Genomic DNA, 22,384 nt, shown 5'->3' on the forward strand with positions numbered 1-22,384 from the left:
CATGTGGTCGTCCGTCAGCATTCATGGCACCCACCTGGATGACACTTTGTGCATTTTCAGGTCGTCATGCAGGATTGTGTGCACAGAACCCACAGAAATGGAGGCGATCTGTTCAACAGTCATTCGGCGATCCCCCAAAACAATTCTCTCCACTTTCTCGATCATGTTGTCAGACTGGCTTGTGCGAGCCTGAGGTTGTTTCGGTTTGTTATCACATGATGTTCTGCCTTCATTAAACTGTTGCACCCACGAACGCACTTTCGACACATCCATAACTCCATCACCACATGTCTCCTTCAACTGTCGATGAATTTCAATTGGTTTCACACCACGCAAATTCAGAAAACAGATGATTGCACGCTGTTCAAGTAAGGAAAACGTCGCCATTTTAAGTATTTAAAACAGTTCTCATTCTCGCCGCTGGCGGTAAAATTCCATCTGCCGTACGGTGCTGCCATCTCTGGGACATATTGACAATGAACGCGGCCTCATTTTAAAACAATGCGCATGTTTCTATCTCTTTCCAGTCCGGTGAAAAAAATCGGAGTCCTTAGAACTTGAATGCACCTCGTAGTGACATATATTACATGGTGGTAATATTTGAATCTCAACAGTGCTATACTTGCACCTTCTGAGGTAGAAATGTCGGCGATAATTCTAAAAGAAAAACAGACTTAATTGAGTTTCTGTGCGTTTTTTATTACATGGTCATAAAAATTTAAGTTTTAATCAACATGAATGCAATGAATGAATGAATGAATCAACATCAATGCAGTGAATAATGTTGAGGCAAATCAATTGTTAATTGGCAGTGGGTGGGTTACTGGCCACACTTGAGTTCTATAAGGCTTGTTCTGGTAAGTGAAATTATGCCTGAATTAACCATCGTCTCCCCCCTCCTCCCCCCCCCCCTCCAGCTGATCTCCATTCTACATAAATGACTGCAGCATTCATATACACACATAAATTTAATGTACCCAAAAAAGCTACCCACTCTTAAGACCTCTGTAGATACGCATACCACGTTAAGTACTTTTGGCAGAAACACCTGCATTTGCAGTTGTTGCGATGGAGAAACATTCAGAAACAATGTGATACAGATACAAATGAAATAGAGAGAACAGTAAATGAAATGCAAAACAAATCCTCTACTGGGTGGGATGAAATTTCCTCCAGTTTCTTCAAAAAAATGCAAACATCCCCCCCCCCCACCTCCCCCCCCCCCCATTATCTTCCTTGTACAGGGACCGCCATGTACCCTGTTGGTTGTAGCCCCCTGACAACACAGGGATCACTCTGCTGATGCCTGCACTGTTAACTCCCCATGTATGCCATGAAGTATATGTCCACCTCCCTGGGGCATCGGGACTCCCGACAATGGCCATCCTGCCAGGTGGCCCTTGCTGAGACTGGGTGGCACCTGTGGGAGGGACCCTAGTTGGAGTGGGTGGCATCAGGGCGGATGACATGCCATGAAGCGTAGTACGTCATCTCTTGATGGTGGACCGCCAACAGCAGTCTCTAAGCAGGAAAAGTCAACTTCTATGATAAGAAATATGACCCCAAATCATTCCCCTCCCTGGCCACACCATGGGAGGAATGCCCGGATAAGGATGGCAGTGAAGCATATTTGCCCCGGTACCTCGTATGTATGAGAGTTGATGGGGAATCTTTCATGTCCATGAAGCCTCAGTTTTTTGTGGAGCATTTGGAGGACAACTTTGGGGAAGTGGAGGGCTTATTCAAAATGCACTCTGGGTCAGTCTTGATAAAAACAGCATCCTCTGCCCAGTCACGGGCATTACTCGCTTGTGGCAAGTTGGGGGATGTTTCTGTTACCATCACGCCCCATAAGAGCTTAAATATGGTCCAGGGTATTATATTCCACAAGGACCTTCTTTTGCAGTCTGATGGCAAGCTGTGCGCCAGTTTAGAGTGGCGAAGTGTTCATTTCATCCTGCGTGTACATCAGGGTCCAAGGGATAATCAGGTTGCCACCAGTGCCTTCATCTTGGCCTTCGAGGGTAACAAATTGCCCGAGAAGGTCAAGGCGATGGTCTACCGCTGTGACGTCAAGCCATATATCCCTCCCCCAGTGCGGTGCTTTAAGTGCTGGAAGTTCGGCCATATGTCTTCCCGCTGTACTTCCAGCATCACATGTTGAGATGGTGGATGTCCATCACATTCTAATACTCCATGTGCCCTGCCTCCCATCTGTGTCATCTGCAGAGAACATGATTCACCTTGCTTGCCAAACTGCAGGATTTTACAGAAAGAGAGGAAAATCATGGAATATAAGACCCCGGCCCGACTGACCTACACTGAGGCTAAGAGGAAATTTGAGTGCCTACATCCTGTGGCCATGACCTCATCTTACACTGCCGCTACGAGAACAGTTGTCACCCCATCAGTTCCTCACATTCCCGTCGCCTCTCAGAACCAGAAGACTACACCTGCCCCCTTGATGGTGGGGGGCACTTCCCTTCCTGTTGCTCCCACACCACCTACTTCGGGAGCAACACCTCCCAACCATCAGAGATATCAGTCCTCGCTTGAGCCGGAGAAGTGTAAGTCTTCCTCGGCTACTCTCACTACGAAGGTGTCCTTTGGGTCACTCCCTTTCTAGGTTTCTGCTAATGGGAAAGATTACACCCGCCAGTGGCTGAAGAACCCAAAAGCAGCTGGTTGTAGGGCTTCATGTTCATCCTCAGTCGCATAGACTGAATCAGTGAAGTCCTCCCAGTCAGGGAAACCCAAAGAGCAGTGAGAGAAATTGAAAAAGAAGGTCCCCAAGACTAAAGGAATTGCGGTGGTACCCACACCACCGCTACCTACAAGCTCTGTGTCCGCAGATGAGGTAGAGGTTCTGGCGTCCGCTGAGGACCTGAATAAGGGCAACACAGTAAAAAACTGTCTGCGATGTATATCTTCCTCCAGATGGTGCGGTATCCCTGAATGTATTAACTACACTGATTGATCAACTCCCTAAACCTTTCCTACTTTTGGGAGATTTTAATGCCCATAACCACTTGTGGGGTAGCACCATGCTTACTGGCTGAAGCAGAGATGTCAAAACTTTACTGTCTCAGTTTTACCTCCGCCTCTTAAATAGTGGGGCCGCCACACATTTCAGTGTGGCTCATGGTAGTTACTCGGTCATTGATTTATCCCTCTGCAGCCCAGGACTTCTCCCGTCTGTCCACTAGAGAGCACATGATGGCCTGTATGGTAGTGACCACTTCCGCATCTTCCTGTCACTGCCCTGGCTTCAGGCCCATGGATGCCTGCCCAGATGGGCTTTAAACAAGGCATACTGGGAAACTTTCACATCTGCTGTCGAATGTCCCCCACATGGTAACTTTGATGTGATGGTTGAGCAGTTGACTACAACAATTGTTTCTATGGCAGAAAACACGATTCCTCACTATTTAGGGTGCCCCGGTGAAAGGCAGTCCCTTGGTGGTCGCCGGAAGTCGCTGAAGCAATTAAGGAGCTTCAGTAAGCTCTACAGTGGTATAAATGGCACCCTTCCCTAGACCACCTCATAGCCATTAAACAGCTCTATGCCCGCATTCACCATCTTATCAAACGACGGAAGCAGGAGTGTTGGGAGATATACGTCTCGACCATTGGGTGTCATATGCCACCTTCCCAAGTCTGGGAAAAGATCAAACATGTTTTCGGGTACCAGATACCAACAGGTGTTCTCGGTATTAACATAAATGGCGTGTTATCTACTGACGCAAATGCAATTGCTGTGCACTTTGCTGAGCACTATGCTTGAGCCTCTGCATCGGAGAATCACCCCCTGCCTGTCACACTCTCAAACGGCGGCTGGAAGGGAAAATCCACTCGTTCACTACACGCCACAGTGAATCCTATAACACCCCATTTACAGAGTGGGAGCTCCTCAGTGGCCTTGCACATTGCCCTGACACAGCTCCTGGGCCAGATCGGATCCACAGTCATATGATTAAACATCTCTCATCTAACTACAAGCAACATCTCCTCATCATCTTCAAGCAGATCTGCTGCTATGACATCTTTCCATTGCAATGGCGGGAGAGCACAATCATTCCGGTGCTCAAACCCGGTGAGAACCTGCTTTTGATGGATAGCTATCGGCCCATCAGCCTCACCAACGTTCTTTGTAAGCTGCTGGAACATATGGTGTTTTGGCGGTTGTGTTGGGTCCTGGAGTCACGTGGCCTACTGGCCCCATGTCAGGGCGGCTTCCGACAGGGTCGCTCTACCACCGATAATCTTGTGTCCCTAGAGTCTGCCATGTGAACAGCCTTTTCCATACTCCAACACCTGGTTGCCGTCTCTTTTGTTTTACGAAAAGCGTATGACGCCACCTGGTGACATCATATCCTCGCCACATTATACGAGTGGTGTCTCTAAGTCCCACTTCCAATTTTTATCCAAAATTTCCTATCGCTTTGTACTTTCCGTGTTCAAGTTGGTACCTCCCATAGTTCCCCCCATAGCCAGGAGAATGGGGTCCCACACGGCTCTGTATCGAGTGTCTCTCTATTTTTAGTGGCAGCAGCTGTAGGGCCGTCTGTCTCAGCTTCTCTGTATGCAGACGCCTTCTGCATTTCGTACTGCTCCAACAGTATTGGTGTTGCGGAGCGGCACTGACAGGGAGCCATCCACAAGACACAGTCATCGGCGCTAGCCCACGGTTTCCAGTTTTCGGCCTCAAAGCCGTGTGTCATGCACTTGCTGGCGTCATACCGTTCATCCAGAACCAGAACTTTACCTTAATGACGATCCACTCACTGTAGTGGAGACATATCAGTTCTTAGGACTAATTTTCGACACCCGATTGACTTGGCTTCCTCACCTTCATCAACTTAAGGGGAAATGCTGGCAGTACCTCAATGCTCTCCGCTGCCTGAGCAACACCAACTGGGGTGCAGATTGCTCTACGCTGCTGCAGCTCTACAGAGCCCTTGTTTAATCCTGCCTTGACTATGGGAGTCTGGTTTGTGGTTCAGCAGCACCCTCAGTGTTAAGTTTACTCGACCCAGTGCACCACTGTGGCATTCGACTAGCGATGGGAGCTTTTAGGACGAGTCTTGTGTCCAGCATCCTGGCAGAGGCTGGAGTCCCACTCCTGCACATCCGAATTACTGTCTCCTTTTCCCACCCACAGCAGTTCATCTCTTGCATCAGCGGCCCAGGTCAGGGCTTACAATTGCAGTGCATGTCAGATTCCTTCTATCCGAACTGGAGTCCTTGCCTTTTCACCTATACTCGAGGTTCATTCGCGTACACCTCCATGGTGCACACTTAGGCCTCGGCTTCACCTGGACCTTTCACATGGCCCAAAGGCCTCAGTTCACCCCACGGCTCTCTGCTGTCACTTCCTCTCGATTCTTGACATGTACCGAGGCCACAAAATGGTTTACATCAATGGCTCGACAGCTGACGGTCACGTCGGCTTCGTGTATGTTTATGGAGTACATATTGAACAGCATTCTTTGCCCCATTGCTGCAGTGTTTTTACTGCCAAGCTGGTGGCTATACCTTGTGCTCTTGAGCACATCCGTTCATGCTCTGGGGAGTCATTTCTTCTGTGTTCTGACTCCTTGAGCAGTCTACAAGCTGTCGACCAGTGCTACCCTTGTCATACTTTGGTAGCGACCATCCTGGAGCCTATCTATGCCCTGGAACAGTCCAGTTGTGCATTGGTGTTTGTGTGGACCCCAGGACACGTTGGAATCCCAGGCAATGAACTTGCTGACAGGCTGGCCAACCAGGCTACACAGAAACTGCGTATGGAGGTCAGCATTCCAATAACTGACCTGTGTTTGTTTTTACGCCAGGTTTTTCGGATTTGGGAGATGGAATGCCATATTTTCAGTATGCACAACAAACTGCGTGCCATTAAGGAGACTATGAATGTGTGGCAGTCCTCCATGCAGACCTCTCGCAGGGACTCTGTGGTTCTCTGCTGGCTTTGCATTGGCCACGCTTCGGTGACACACGGCTACCTCCTGCGCCGTGATGACCCACCTCAGTGTCGGTGCGGTGTCTGGCTGACAGTGGCTCATATCTTGGTGAGCTGCCCTTCTTTGGCTGCCCTGTGACGGACTCTGCAGTTACCGGACTCGTTGCCATTAATTTTAGCTGACAACGCCTCATTTGCTAATTTAGTTTTACGTTTTATATGTGACAGTGGGTTTTATCATTCTATGTAAGTTTTGGCACATGTTCTTTGTCCCTTTGTGTTCTCCACTCTAATGCTTTTAGGGCGGATGTTTTAATGTGTCGCAGAGTGGCTGGCTTTTCCTTTTTATTCTCATTGGCGGCCAGCCACGGTCATCTGCTCTCTTGTTTTTACCCCATCTACCTGTTTCTTGTTTCTGTGGTGTTCTTTTCCTGTTTTGTCCATGGTGGTGTTGTTTGCCCTTCTGTCGTTCTTCTGGTTCTTCCTTTCTCCTGTTGTTGTGCTGTACGTCTCCTTTCTTTCCTCCTTTCCTTTGTGTTATTATTTTACCGGTAGCACGGGACTGATGACCTTGCAGTCTGGTCGCTTCCCCTCCCCCTTTTAAACCAACCAACCAAACATTCACTGATCCCTGTTCTTCTTCACTTCTTCAATGAAAGTTTGAATAAAGGAGTGTTTCCATCTGAATTAAAATATACAGCAGTAAAGCCATTGTACAAAAAAAGGTAGTACTTACTACATCAAAAACTGTTGACCTATCAGCTTAATTCTGGTCATAAGCAAAGTATTAGAAAAGCTTACTGCAATAAGATTAGAAAACTTTCTTGTCACAGACAGTATTACGAGAAACTCTGGATGGTTTTAGGAAAGGCTACTCAGTAACATCTGCCATATTGATTTAGTAAATACAATATTTATGAAGTTACATGAATAAAAAAGGGTGGCATGTTTGTTCCTAGATCTATCATGTGCATCTACAATACTAGTTCACAAGCTGCTACTTGATAAACTGAAAACATATCGTGTCAGCGGAACAGTTAAAAATATTTTACAGTCACACCTTCAAGACAGATGTCACACAGGTCACACACAAACTGGTCAACATTATTAAGGTACAGCTCCTGTCCAGCCATACCAAAGTGTGGTTTGCCCCAAGGGTCAGTTCTGGGGCATTTGTCATTCACATTATATATCAATGATACGCCCACAGAACACAACAGCAAGGTACTTTTAACTATGTGGGCAGGAGTTGTTAACTGGGGAACCAATGCAAATGATCTGGTCCAAAATTGCTCATTGCTCTGGTGTCTAACTCGGATTGAAAAATTACTTTCAAAACAATCACTTAATCTTAAAACATCAGTAAAACAAGTCTAATGAAGTTTCAAATACACCTCAAACCAGATGGAGCGCAATGGAGTGTTATGTCTGATGATGATACAAAAATAAAATTGGATGATAAAACTACTTTCCTTGGTGTAATGCTAGACTGTCTTCTCTCCTGGGAGCATCACATTGACTTATTATGCCAAAAATTAAGAAAATCAATTTATACAATGAGGGCAATGCCACAAGTTCCCATATATCAGCGAATGAGCATTATATACTATGTTTTAGTGTGTACATGCCTCACTTGTGGGCTTGAAGTAGGGGAGTGTGCTGATGCCAAGCATGTAAATAGCATATCCATCCTTCAAAAAAAAGGCAGTGAAGATCATTTGTAAGCTTAGTTACAATGAGTCTTGCAAAGGGTTTTTCAAAAGTAAGAATCAACTAACACTGCCATCAATATATGTTTATAAAAAAGTTCAACTAATTTTAAAATACAAGCACTATAATAGTCTAAATAGAGATGTGCACATTTACAATACTTGGAGAGACTATGATTATAATGTGGAAAGACATAACACAGGAAGTGCAGACGACAGCCCGTATTGCATGGGGATCAAATTTTATAACCAACTTACAAAAATTTATGAAGCTCAAGTGGAAAGTGATTTGAAATGGTCTGGAAGGAGTTCCTTATCAATAAATGTTTTTACTGTATTGAGGAATTCCTTTCAGAGGGGGACAATACTTTCATTTATACAAATAGTATTTATATGTACCAGTAATCAAGCAATATAACTTTTTTATCTTTATTGCCTGTAATTATTTGCACAAAGTTATGAGAGGAAGTGTAAAATATGTACACAATCCAAAACAAATCCTTGTGTTTGTCTATGGAGAATGGATGAATGAATGAATGAATGAATGAATGGAGTATGCTCAGAGAACTGCAGGCCATAAAGATTGTGGTTCATGCTTGGTCACTATTACCCAAAACATAGCTTCACCAAAATTGCAAATAAATAAACAGCTAATTAAAAAAAACATTTAGTGCTGCTCACAGCCATTTAAATCACAATTTGCTCTCCAAACCTTATTGTTGTTATGGTCTTCAGTCCTGAGACTGGTTTGATGCAGCTCTCCATGCTACTCTATCCTGTGCAAACCTTATTATCCCATACAATTTACACTGACGCCTGTGACATCACCTGACTTAGTTTCAATATGTTACATTACCATTGTTTTACTTTTCTTATCCATCTTTGCAACCACATTTCAAGAGACTTTCCATTCTATTCCACTGATCCTTCATGTCCTTTGCCATTTCTGACAGAATTAAAAGGTCATCAGCAAACATCAAAGTTTTTTAACTTCAATTCCCTTTCCAAATTTCTGTACAAGTTTCAGGTAACCCATTTATTCCTGTATTTTATCCCTACTGTCAGATTTTCAAAAAGTGTAGTCCAGCCAACAATGTCAAAAGGTTTCTGTAAATCTACAAATGCTATAAACATATGTTAGCCTTTCTTTGGAACCCAAACATCTTCACTGACATTGGGCTCTACGTCTTTCCACTCTTCTGTAAGTAATACATGTTTTTATTTGGTAACCATTGCTTATTAAACTGATGGTGCCATAATATCCACATCTGTCAACACATGTCATGGAGTCTGAGGGTATTTTGCACATCTCATATCTCTTGTGTACCAGGTGGAATGGTTTTCTCGTGGCTGGCTCTCTCAAGGATCTCAAAAATGATGATGGAATGTCATCTGCTCCAGGTACCTTGTTTCAAATTAGTTGTTTCAGCCCACTTTCAAATTCTTGTGGCATTATAATATTTCCCCTCTAAACTTCATCTACTGTTTCTTCCCTTTCCTTAACATTGTCTTAAAGTTTGTTTCCTTTGTACAGCCCTATATATTCCTGCTACTTTTCCTTTCCTTCTTTGCTTGATACTGACTTCCTATATGAACTCTTGCTATTAATACAGGTGCCTCTTTTTTTCCCAAAGTTCTTTTAATTTCTCTATAGCTGGCATCTACAACTTTGCATTTCTCCTCTAGCCAGTCCTGCTTTGATATTTTGCACTTTCTTTCAATCTTATTTTTTAGATGTTTTTTTTTTCTTTGCCAGCTTCATTTTCTGAATTTTTATGTTTTCTCCTTTCATTAATTACATTCAATATCTTGTGTGTTATCCAAGGATTTATAATTGACCTTTGCCTGTTCACCTATTTATTCTCAACTGCCTTCAGCATTTCATCACTGAAGCTACCTATTAACCTTTTATTGTATTCCTTTCACCTGATTCAGTCAGTTCTTGCCTAATGCTCCCTTTGAAACCATCAACAAGCTCTGTTTCATTGAACTTATCTAGGTTCCATCTCCTTTCATTCGTGTTTCTGCAATTTCTGCAGCTTTAATGTGCAGTTCATAACCAATAAATTGTGATTAGTGTTAACATCTGTCCCAGGAAATGTTTTGTAATTTAAAACCTGGTTTTTAAAAATCTCATTCTTACCTTTATATAATCTATCTGAGACCTTTTCGTGTCTCCAGATCTCTTTCCACTTTTGTTCCTTCTAGTCCATGTTCTAGTATTAGTCCTATTTGTCCTTCTCTTCTTTTCTCTACTATTGAATTCCAGTACTCGATGCCGTCATCATCAAACCATACAGTAGAGCTGCATGTCCTCGGGAAATATCTGGAAATATAAATGTTTCCCCTTGATTTCAGCCATTTGCAGTGCCAACATAGTAAGGCCATACAAATTAACATAACAAGGCCAAATCGGTTAATTATCCAGACTGCTACCTTTCTTTTGGAGCCATATCTCAATCAGGCTTCTCTACAGATAGCCCTCTAATGAGCTGCATTGTAAGTGACACGCGCGAGAATGATACAGTGCTGAAACTTTGTGGAACTTGCCAAGAATTGTGTAGAAAGTGGCTGTGAGTGAAATGCCAGCACTTTATTGCAGTACTGATTCTGACTGGAAAAATACTTCATACGTTTTACACAAATAAAAAGTCAATGTTTCTTATTTGATTTGATATTTCTTTTTCTCCTCCTCTCCTCTCCTCACCTCACCTCACCTGCCTCCTGTCCCCTTTAGAATGTGGGTGTATTCCTCCAAATAATGGTGTTTGTGCTGCATCCTATATTACAATTCAAACATTAAATGTGAAATTAGGTTAGAAAAAGAATGGTGATTTAAAGATACATGTTGCAGTATTATACTTCTGGTTGCTAATGGTCTCACCCTTCTCACTAAATCTATCCTCATCACACTAATGTTTATAATAAAAGGTAGAAGAAAGATAATCCTTCATTTGTATAAAAATTCATTTGCTCAAATTATGAACTGTAACATATCTGTAAATGTGACATATACATCAAAATTACTGAAACATTTATTAAAATATCAAGGAAACTGTCTAAACATGATAACTTTTGAAAGTTATATTCACATTCTTAAATTCCCCAGTTCCAAACTAACTGTGTGAGCCTTATTGACAAACCTGCACTTACTAATTCCTGTTTTCTTTATAACTTTTTTGTTGCAGGTAAAGTAGGAAAGAAAGCTACAAAAATAATGAATGCAAAAGAAAGATGTGCAGTCAAAGGAGGAGAAAGCATGAGCACAGTTTCAAAGGAAAGTCTGAAACATCTCACAGAATTATACAAAGAAACATGCAAGCGATATGAAGATTATATACGTAACTTGATGGAGTTCTATGAAGAGGCTGAAATTGAAGAAATAAATCGACAAAAAACCATTGAAAACTTGAAAACATTATTGGAAGCACGGTAATTCACTTTTTTATGGTATGTTGTTGGTAGAGACCTGGAAATGCAGTATCTATTTTTCGGAAAATTTGGATATAATATGTTCTTTTTAAATGATTACACATAAAAATGAAACTGGCTATTTTATAAAGGAGGAGGAAAAAAAGATGGTGGCTGGGGAGGTTTTTTGATTGGACTGTTTGCTTCTGCAAAAATTTCAATATTTATGTTCTTCTTTTGGCTGTATTTAATTTTCAGCAAATGATTGTTTCTATCGAGAAGCAGCAGCATTTTTCTACCTGTGAACTCAGTGCATCTCCAACGTGAGGTGTTTCTAGACATTATTTTTGTGTATACTGCCCAATTTGTTAGTTACAACATCAGCAGAATATTAATTTTGGCTCTTTGTGGGCATTCATAGCAGTGCTACAATTAGAATGGACAAAGTACGTAGTGTAGAAGTAGAACCAAAAATAACTCTATTTGCATGTTAGGGGAAGAATTTCAGTGCAGTGAAAATACATTGACAGATTTTGTTTTCTGGTTACTGTAGTGCAGAGTGTAAGCACTACAGACTAGCAGTCTGCCATGTGCACAAAAAATTAGAATTTTGACTGCCAGAGGGGAGAGCAGTGGTGTGGGGAAAGAAGCCCTGCCTCACCCTCATGCCCATGTTCTGTGTTCCTGTGAAAGCAGAGCTGACTCATTAAGGCTTTCGTGGCCACTTGTTGACAAACTGCCTATTGGCTTCTGTCTCGGGTTCTTCGGCTGACGTTCATGTAATGATTTTACTGACGTTTCACCAGCACGAGTGGATGGCATTGTCAAAGCTTCAGCCTCCATTGATGGTGGTGAAATGGAGACAAGCTCGCAGCTGCAGACTATATGTACCTGGCACGCCAACGTCCGAAATAAAATTTGCCGATGTGGGAGTTCTGGCTGTAGAGAACCACTATCACATGCGCTTGTTCAGAGAAGCTGTAGAAATACAAAAACACATGAACAGTTTCAATAAGAAAGAGGAAAGCCTTAAGTTAAATGGATCCTGGCTTCCCGTACTGCAGCGAATGACCGTCACAGGTAGCAAGAGGAGAACTGCACCTGAAATGACCAAGGAGAAGCCCTTGGATGTTGGCGCGCCAGGTAAATTTAGTCTGCGGCCGTGAGCTCAGCTCCAGTTCACCACCGGCGATGGAGGGTGAAGTTTTGACAATGCCAGTCACTCGTGCTGGTGAAATGTCAGTCAAATCATTACATGAACGTCGGCCGAAGAACCCAAGACAGAAGCAAATAGGCAGTTTGTCAGAACTGTCTCATAGTCACAGTATTTGCCAATCCCTTCTGATGTTCTGAGGGTCATAATCAAAATTCATGGTGGACCAAGATTAGTCTTCTCACTCATTTCAAAATAAGAAAAGAAAATGACGAGCAACACCCAACACAAAGCATTTGGTAAGGGCTACGGGGCAATAGTCAAATAACCCACCCTAAAGAAATAGCAAACTTTGTTAATGTTGCTTCAACAACATTGTTAAGAAATTACAACACAAATTTCCAGGCACATATGTCTTACCCACCCAGGATGAACCACCAAATTCTTTGGTACTCGGGAGCCCCAGCCTTTACAGCACCTCATGCCTTTCCATGTTACATGTCTGTCTTCCTGCTATTCTTTTTCCTCTCCTTTTGGAGACATGTTTTGTGTATTTTCGGGAATGCATTCTGAAGTTTTGGTTGCCTGGCATCGCAACAGTCCTTTGCCTGATTTTTCCTTCTTTCTTCATGCTCCATCTCTTTCCCTTCTTCTGCTTCAGCAGTTGAGGTCTTTGTTTCTTCTTCCTCCCTGTGAACTCCTGAAGGCTAGCTCATGCATTTGACACATAACAGGTGACTGGGTAATGTATACTTTCTTTTCCAGGTTGACAGGTAGGGTTCACCCTTACCCCCAGCACAGACTGGAGCCAGGGAGGGGTGATTGCCTGAGCTTTTATCTTTCCAATTGCCATGTGGTCCCTCTGTCTGGAGTTCAAGGTGTAACATGAAGTGTGAACAACCAGCTAAGGTGGGTTAGCCCCCAATCTGAGGGGGGTCCCAGTCGGAAGGAATGTGCCATCAGAGAGAGTGTCAAACATATTTTATTTTTTAACAATGATCCAATTATCTAATAAACGTAAATGGATTGAGACTAATGATTAAATGATTCTCCCAGCTGCATCTCAGTTCTTCATGGTGTCACACATTGGAGAAGGCCAGTCTTTTGCTACAGTGATTCTGTTTATAATTCAGAAATGTGTTGATGCAATTACAGGCCCTGTGAAGTCCTGCTCTCACTTACGTAATGGGACTTTGCTTCTGGAGACCAATTCTGGTACTGCGCACTGTGGATTTTGAACCCGTGCCAGATGGCATGGACGTCGAAGCCCCCTAGAGGTCTCTGCACCATCGCGCAGTAAGGTGTGATGGCGCATGCCTCCTGGACCATGTTTAATGTAAAGGCACCACAGTGGAACATGTGATCCCAGTGGCTAATAGCAGCATCCCCGATCATGTGTTTAAGCGCCTGCCTCTCGCTCAGCCAGTCAGTCTGATCTTTGCTTGCGACTATTGACATCTCGCCTCAGACAGTGTATTTACGTTACTTTGTTCTGTGTACGAGTGGATGTGGTTGATTCATGAGGTCTTCTTGTGACTCCGTTGTTTCTTACTTGTTGTGGTTCATAAGGTCTCGCTCGGTTGTCCTTTGTTGTTTGTGTCCGTCCTCTCCTGTTTGTGTTGTTGTTCGCGGCAACCCTGCAGCTGTTCCGGTCACAGTTACAACACCAATTGTGATTTTCAAGCCCAGCAACTACTTCCAGCTTCACTCCTCCTGTTCATGTTGAGACCCATTGTATGCTGAATTCTTCGTGTGTTGTTAATTACTTGATGGTCTGACCAAAAGGGAAATCCAACATTATCTCTCTGATAATGACGTCACTGTGGTCTATCGGGTAATGAAAAAGGTTGATGAAAACTTGGTACCTACACCCTATCTTTTTCTCATCTTTGATCGAGTTGTGCTTCCATCGAAGATTAAGGCAGGCTATGATGCCATCATGGTCCGACTATACATTCCAAACCCGATGCATTGCTGCCAGTGTCAACATTATAACCTCACTCACGAGTCCTGTCAAAACATGGCCAATTGTATTACTTGTGGTAGAGATACTCATGAGAGTGATTGCCCACCTACGTCTCTATAATGTATCATTTGTAATGGTGATCATGCTGCCTTATCTCGTGAGTATTCTTTGTATCTCGATGAGCAGGTTGTTCAGGAGATCTGAGTGAAGGAAAAAGTACCGTACCCTGTCGTCTGCAAGTTGTTACCTAGTTGAAACTCCTGCATTATATCATCTGACACTTATAGTACTATTCTGCCTATGCCTTGCTCCACACAGTACATGGCCATGCAGAGTTGTGATCTCCAATTCTGTATTGCAGTTGTGAAATCACCCTGTATCATAGTAGCATCCCCATCTCCTTCTCCTATTGCTGCACATCAAGGCACGAAATCTTTGCCCTCTGCGGTGGTGAAATCACCTGCTACACAACTGGGAGGCCAGAAAGGACAAAGGGAACACTCCCGTGATGAATTCTTACATCTCTTTAGCCAACAAATGTCTGGGGCTTTGTCAGCCAACCATAAAAACTCTAAGAAATTGAACAAAGGCAAACAGTCTTCTCCTTCCCTGAGTTGGAGATCCCCTTCAACAAGGCTGCCATGTTATACCCTCATCTGGCCAACCTCCATTTCACTGGTGCACTGCCTAGCATTTTTCTACCCTGGAGTCTCCAGGCTGATCTAGGGAGAATGCTGACACCTCTGTAGATTTCATGGAACAGGATCCTCTGCAACCTGTAGCAGGGAGTCTTCGAAGGCTGGCACTTGGCAGCTGCCTAGGTGACTGCCTTGTTTGTTCCCTCCTCCCCATTCCCCATTATGACTCTTCTCCAATGGAGCATTTGTGGCATTACATCCAACAAGGTGAAATCATGGCTGCTCTGGAATTGCAGCATCTGATTGTTTTCTGCTTCCAAGAAATGAAATATCATCCTTGTGATCTCTTTGACGTCTTGTGTTTCCTTCCAGTCTGCTTTGATCTTCTCCCCGAGGATGGTGTTCCATCTCACAGGGGAGTCATGCTGCTGATCAGGGATGATGTCTATAGCCAAATTATCTCATTGAACACCCAGCTGCAAGCTGCTGCAGTCCACATTTTCCTTTCTCGTTACACATTTATTTATTTATTTATTTACATGTCAAGTTCCATAGGACCAAATTGAAGAGCAAATCTCCAAGGTCATGGAATGCGTCAGTACATGAAATTACAATGTAAAAGTAATAACAGATAAAAATAAAATGTTTATGAATCCAAAATAAGTCAAGCCACAAGTTTAAGTAAAAGCAATCAACAATACATCATAAGAATCGTTTTAATTTTTCAAAGAACTCCTCGACAGAAGAGAAGGATTGACCCATGAGGAAACTCTTCAGTTTCATGAAGATTTTTGAATTATTGTGGTAGCTTATTGAAAATGGATGCGGCAGTATACTGCACACCTTTCTTCACAAGAGTTACGGAAGACCGATCCAAATGCAGGTTTGATTTCTGCCGGGTATTAACTGAGTGAAAGCTGCTTATCCTTGGAAATAAGCTGATATTGTTAACAAGAAATGACAGTAGTACCCATTTCTGATCTAAAAATATCCTTTTAGAATGGGAAGAGTTACCCAAAAATATAATACCATATGACATAACCGAATGAAAATAAGCAAATTAGACTAATTTTCGTGTCAAACGATCACTTACTTCAGATACTGTTTGAATAGTAGAAATGGCAGCATTATATCTTTGAATGAACGTGGGATTTCTATGACAGTTTACTATCCATATGAACACCTAGAAATCTGAACTGTTCAGTTTCACTAATCATATGCTCATTCTGTGAAATTAAAATGTCAGGCTTTGTTGTATTTTGTGATCAACACAATCAAACACCTTAGTTAAATAAAAAAATATGCCTAGTGTTTGAAACCTTTTCTTTAACCCATCCAGTATGTAGCAGAGAAAAGAGAATATAGCATTTTCAGTTGTTAAACAACTTCTAAAGCCAAACTGTACATTTGATAGCAAATTGTGTTATATAAAATCATCAATTATCCTTACATACACAGCCTTTTCAATAACTTTAGCAAACACTGATGGCATAGAAATAGGTCTAAAATCGTCTACATTATCCATTTCTGTCTTTTTATAAAGGCTTTACTACTGAGTGCTTTAATCATTCAAAAGACTGACTATTCCTAAATGAAAAATTACAAATATGGCTAATTACAGGGCTAACATGTGCAGCACAGTACTTTAATATTCTGCTAGGCACTACCTCATATCCATGAAAGTCTTTAGTCTTCAGTGATTTAATTATTGACTCAATCTCTTCCTTGTCTGTATCACAGTGGAGTATTTCAGACACCAATCTGGGAAAATGCATTTGCCAAGAGAGTTATAACATTTCCCGTAGAAACTAAATTTTTATTTAATTCGCCAGCAATTCTCAGAAAATGATTGTTAAATACTGTACATATATCTGATTTATCAGTAACAGAAATATTTTTACTACAAACTGACTTTATATTGTCGACTTTGTGCTGCTGACCAGACACTTCCTTCACAACTGACCATATGGTTTTAATTTTATCCTGTGTATTAGCTATTATATTTGCATACCACATACTCTTTGCCTTCCTAATAACTTTTTTAGCACCTTACAGTACTGTCTGTAATGGGCTACTGTAGCTGATTGTAACTACTTGTAACATTTTGATATAATTCCCGCTGTGCTCTACATAACATCCTTATCCCACTAGTCAGCCACCCAGGCTGCCCTTTACTGCTAATACCCTGTTTAGAACATTCTAATGGAAAGCAACTCTCAGAGAACATGAGAAATGTGTTAAGGAAAGCATTACATTTGCCATCTATGTCATAGGCTTTATAAACATCCTGTCAATCTTGTTCCTTGACAAGGTTTAAAAAACTCTCTATTACCATTGGATTAGCTTTCGTACATACTTTGTAATTATATGTGACATTTGCTTGAGTAGAAAAGCCTTTTAGTGTTAAAATTTGTGCATCATAATCTGAGAGGCCGTCACCCTTTTACTAACAGAATGCCCATCTAGTAATGAAGAATGAGTAAAAATATTGTCTATGGCTGTGCTACTGTTCCTCTGCACCCTACTTTGAAAAAGCACAGTCTGCATCAGCTAAAATGAATTTAGGAGATCTACCAACACCCTTTTTCTTGCACAATCATATACAAAATTAATATTGAAGTCACAATGTATAACTAATTTCTGGTACCTCCTATAAAGTGAACCAAGAACACTCTCTGGCTTGACCAGAAATGCTCTGAAGTCAGAGTTAGGGAATCTATTAACAACAATTGGAAGTTTAGTTTCACTAAATTCAACTGCCCCTGCACAACATTCAAATATCTGTTCAGCACATCATCGTGATACACCTATGGAGTCAAATGGAATATTTAATTACTATTAAAAACAGTCTTGATCACGATTTATTTAACAAGGTGACCGGTTTCGACCACTACTGTGGTCATCTTCAGACCTATAAGTTGTATACAAAGCTCTAATTAGAGGGCTACATAGATTAAACAAAATACATAAAGTATTAAACTATAAAACATTGAATTACCATTGAGTAGGAACCTCTTTCTGTTGGAGACTCACTACTGGAGAAACCAGTGCATGTCTTACTATATATAATGGAGGCTCCACCCACTTCTGACTGCATGATGTCATTATTAACCAATGAGTTATAAGTCGAATTACAATTTAAAATTTCTTAGTTAAAAGAACATTGTCAAGAATTAGAAATAAATACACACTAAACTTAGCTTATTAAACAGCTATTGTCAATTAAGAAGCTTTAAAATATTTAAATATGTAGGAAAAGTACTTCGGTTTGGCAGTACATGGGTTGCCCTCTCAAGGCCTACATATTTAAATATTTTTAACGCTTCTTAATTGACAATAGTTGTTTAATAAGCTAAGTTTAGTGTATTTATTTCTAATTCTTGACAATGTTCTTTTAACTAAGAAATTTTAAATTGTAATTCGACTTATAACTCATTGGTTAATAATGACATCATGCAGTCAGAAGTGGGTGGAGCCTCCATTATATATAGTAAGACGTGCACTGGTTTCTCCAGTAGTGATTCTCCAACAGAAAGAGGTTCCTACTCAATGGTAATTCAACGTTTTATAGTTTAATACTTTATGTACTTTGTTTAATCTATGTAGCCCTCTAATTAGAGCTTTGTATACAACTTATAGGTCTGAAGCTGACCACAGTAGTGGTTGAAACCGGTCACCTTGTTAAATAAATCGTGATCAAGACTGTTTTTAATAGTAATTATTTATAAGACATTGATCACTGCTGTTCCCGTAATGCATTCAAAAGTAAATGGAATATTGTTTTTTAGGTACATGGCCACTCCCTCACTCTGCAAGGAACTCCTTGAAAAACAGCCAGCAAAGGAAGCCTCTGAATTGTCAAATTATTAAAGTGGTGCTCCGATATATCAATGTTTTCACAGTCAACATCTATAAGCAGTTAACTAACTTTCTCTGTGTTGTGACTCGCCGATCTTTCAAAGTGCCGCCTCACAGTTACGTGCGTCCTCTACATGCGGCACTGTCTGCCAGCCATGCAGCAGCTGTGCCACCTAAGTGGCCAGCCAGCCAGCGGCCGCTAGACTTGGACTCAGTGCTGATTTGACTGTTACCATGTACACATGTCTTACTTTGTCTACTTGCTCTGTGACTTACATGTATTGTGTCGTCTTTGAAATATATGTGTTCAACTTGACGTTATAACAATTTGCGGCGAGGTAGTGGATTTTTTTCTTTTCGTCGTTGACCCGCAGGTTTCCATGGCTACTTTAGAGCAACTTTTGCAAGGTCTCATAGAACAGCAAATGCTTCTCACGAATGTGATTTGTGATTTCGTCACGGCATCAAATGCGGGGCGTCTCTCGTCGTTGTCTCCACCTCCTTACGACGAGAGGGCGGAAGACTGGTCCGATTACGGAAAACATCTTCAACAGCACTTCTTGGCATTTCATGTCGCGGACGAACAAACATGTAAGTCTCTGTTCCTTTCACGGATTTCACCTCAAATGTATCGGTTGTTGTCGCAATTGGCTCCTTTGATAGATCCTGCATCTTTGTCCTTTGCTGAAATGTGCTCACTTCTGTCCGCCTATTTTCAAAAGCAAACACATGTGGTAGCCTCTTGTGTTGCCTTTTATCATTGTCAAAAAGAACCGAATCAGTCCTATCGTGCTTGGGCTCCTGAACTTTACGGCCTCAGTAGAAAGTGTCAATTTGTTACTGAAGTTCATAAAGAATCCTACGCTGATTCCATGGTACGGGATGCTATTATCCGGCAATGTGTCCTTCAGTTGGCAAATCCGACTCTAGATGAAGTCCTATCCATGGCGCAGTCTTTTGAAATTTCTCGCACCGCTGGAGCGCAAATAGAGGCGTGGGGTGATGTCGGGGGAAATACAACCTCTGTGCACTGTTAACGACGCGTGCGGCATGTGTCCGCCGGCCAACATGGCCGCAGTGCACTCCCAAGCGCAGCCTCAGCCTAACCGTAAACAAACCTCTAAGAAACTGCAGCAAAACCCCCGGCAACTTCCTTCATGTCCGCGGTGTTTTACGAAACTTTCACGGGAGGATTGTACCCAACGTTGGGCCGTGTGTCACAACTGCAAAAAGAAGGGTCATGTGTCAGCCGTTTGCAAATCCGACCACATACATGATGTTCATGAACATGATGCTGATTCTGATTCTGTGTTGTCTGTCAATTGTACCTCTTCCCTTTCATGGAAGTTATTCCGCACTGTCTAAATACTTGGTCGAGATGTTCGCATGCAGGTGGATACTTTATCTGCTGCCACTATCATCAATTCTCAGATGTATCTTCAGTTGGGTTCTTCAGTCCTGTCACCTGTCACTAGGCAATTACGGACTTACAATAAACAGAAGATTTCTCTCTTGGGATAATTTGATGCTGAGGTATCTTACAAATCTGTCGTACGCACTGTTCCCATATTTGTGGTCGACCATAGTAACGCGGAGAATCTTTTTGGTTTCGATGCCTTTCGCGTTTTTAGGTTCTCCATAGATGACTCTGTCAATATCGTCAATATCATCCTTATGCTCACTTGGACTCCTTGTCGACGACATTTTCATCCCTTTTTTCTCCTGGGTTAGGCCGTGCAAACGACTTTGAAGCTCATATCACGCTCAAACCCACTGCTCGGCCTAAGTTTTTTCGGGCTCGGCCCATTCCTGTGGCCCTTCGTGATCGGGTCAAACAGGAGCTGGATCGTCTCACTGCTTCAGGGGTCTTGTTTCCTGTCACTTCCAGTGAGTGGTCCTCTCCTGTCATTGTCATTGCTTAGCCCAATGGCGATATTTGTCTCTGTGGCGATTTTAAAGCCACTGTAAATGCTCAATGCCTCATCGACACTATGGCCCCACCTGAAGAATTGTTCACTAAATTTGTTGGAGGCCAGTATTTTTCTAAAATTGACCTGTCAGAAGCTTATCATCAACTTCCTCTCGACTCTGCTTCCCGGCAGTTTCTGGTCCTTAACATGCCTTTCGGCCTCTATCAATACCAACAATTGCCATTCGGGATTGCCAGCACCCCTGCTCTCTTTCAGCGATTCTTGGAACAATTATTGCTCCCTGTCCCTGGGTGTATCAATTACATGGACGACATTGTTGTCACTGACTCCTCCACTGAAGAACATCTTCAGAATCTCCGCTCACTTTTTCATGTCTTACAGACTGCCGATCTTAAGTGTAATCTTCAGAAATCACAATTTTTTCAGGCATCTATCACGTACTTGGGGTTCCAACTCTCTCAGGATGGTATTCGTCCACTTCAGCAAACTGTCGCTGCGATCGATGCTCTCCCTCGCCCTACATCTGTTAAGGAACTGCAGGCCTTCTTGGGGAAAATAGCATACTATCACAGGTTTTTACCATCTGCGGCTTCGGTGGCTCAGCCGTTGCAATGCCTGTTGCATAAAAATGTGCCCTTTCACTGGTCCGCGTCGTGCGATGCGGCTTTCCAGAAATTGAAGACTATGCTGAAACAGGCCCCGTGCCTGGCTACTTATCGAACTGGCCAACATCTCGTTCTTGCCACGGACGCCTCTCAATATGGTGTTGGTGCAGTCCTTGGGCACCGTTTTCCTGACGGTTCTGAACAACCCATTGCATATGCCTCCAAAACGCTCACTGATGCCCAACGAAAATATTCTCAAATTGAAAAAGAAGCCTTGGCCATTATTTATGCTCTTCATAAGTTTGGTGTTTTTCTCTGTGGATCCAAATTTCATCTTGTTACGGACCACAAACCACTTGTTTCCTTGTTTCATCCATCAACGTCACTTCCCAACAAAGCTGCACACTGCCTCCAGCGTTGGGCTCTTTACTTGTCTCGTTTCAATTATGAGATTCATTTCCGGCCGACAGCTCAACATACGAATGCTGATGCACTGTCTCACCTTCCCATGGGTCCTGATCTGGCATTTGATAGGGACGAACTTTCGTGTTTCCACCTGGATGTTGCCGAGCAGCAGGTTGTGGATGGGTTCCCCATCACTGGGGATCGGCTGGCGGCTGCTTCGGGTTCTGACCCTACCCGCTCCCGGGTTTTAAGCTGTATTCAGAACGGTTGGCCAGATCGTCCGTCCGCTAAGACTTCTGATCTGTTGCGGAACTACTACGCTTTGTGTTACTGCCTCACAGCTAGGGATGGTGTTATCCTCCTTTCCACCGAAAATGCTTCGCTACATGTTGTGTTACCTGCGTCTTTGTGTGCTTCGATCTTGCGCCTCCTTCACCAAGGGCACTGGGGTGTGTCTCGCACAAAATCTCTTGCGCACTGTCATGTGTACTGGCCCAGCGTCGACTCTGAAATTGCACACATGGTTGCTGCCTGCGGCCCTTGTGCGTCACAGGCCGCCGCCCCGAACTCGTCTTCGTCACCGTGGCCTTCGCCTGAGAAGCCCTGTGAGCGTATTCATGCTGACTTTGTGGCACCTCTTTTAGTTACTTATTGGCTACTCGTAATTGACACCTACTCTAACTTTCCTTTCATTGTCCGTTGCACGTCGCCTACTACAGCGGCAACCACAAATGCTCTAGCTCGCATTT

General features: G+C 42.7%; 1 protein-coding gene across 8 annotated transcripts in view; it reads left to right on the plus strand.

Moving 5' to 3' along the window:
- LOC126184779 (coiled-coil domain-containing protein 77-like) overlaps nt 1–22,384 on the plus strand; it is a 215,301-nt gene that overhangs the window by 157,548 nt on the left and 35,369 nt on the right. For all 8 annotated transcript variants that reach the window (XM_049927340.1, XM_049927338.1, XM_049927337.1 and 5 more), the window contains one exon: nt 10,857–11,100. In XM_049927340.1, the coding sequence (XP_049783297.1) occupies nt 10,857–11,100 (244 nt within the window). The remainder of the gene's footprint in view (nt 1–10,856; nt 11,101–22,384) is intronic.

Source organism: Schistocerca cancellata, chromosome 4 (assembly GCF_023864275.1).
Source record: "Schistocerca cancellata isolate TAMUIC-IGC-003103 chromosome 4, iqSchCanc2.1, whole genome shotgun sequence".
Taxonomy (NCBI): Eukaryota; Metazoa; Arthropoda; class Insecta; order Orthoptera; family Acrididae; genus Schistocerca; species Schistocerca cancellata.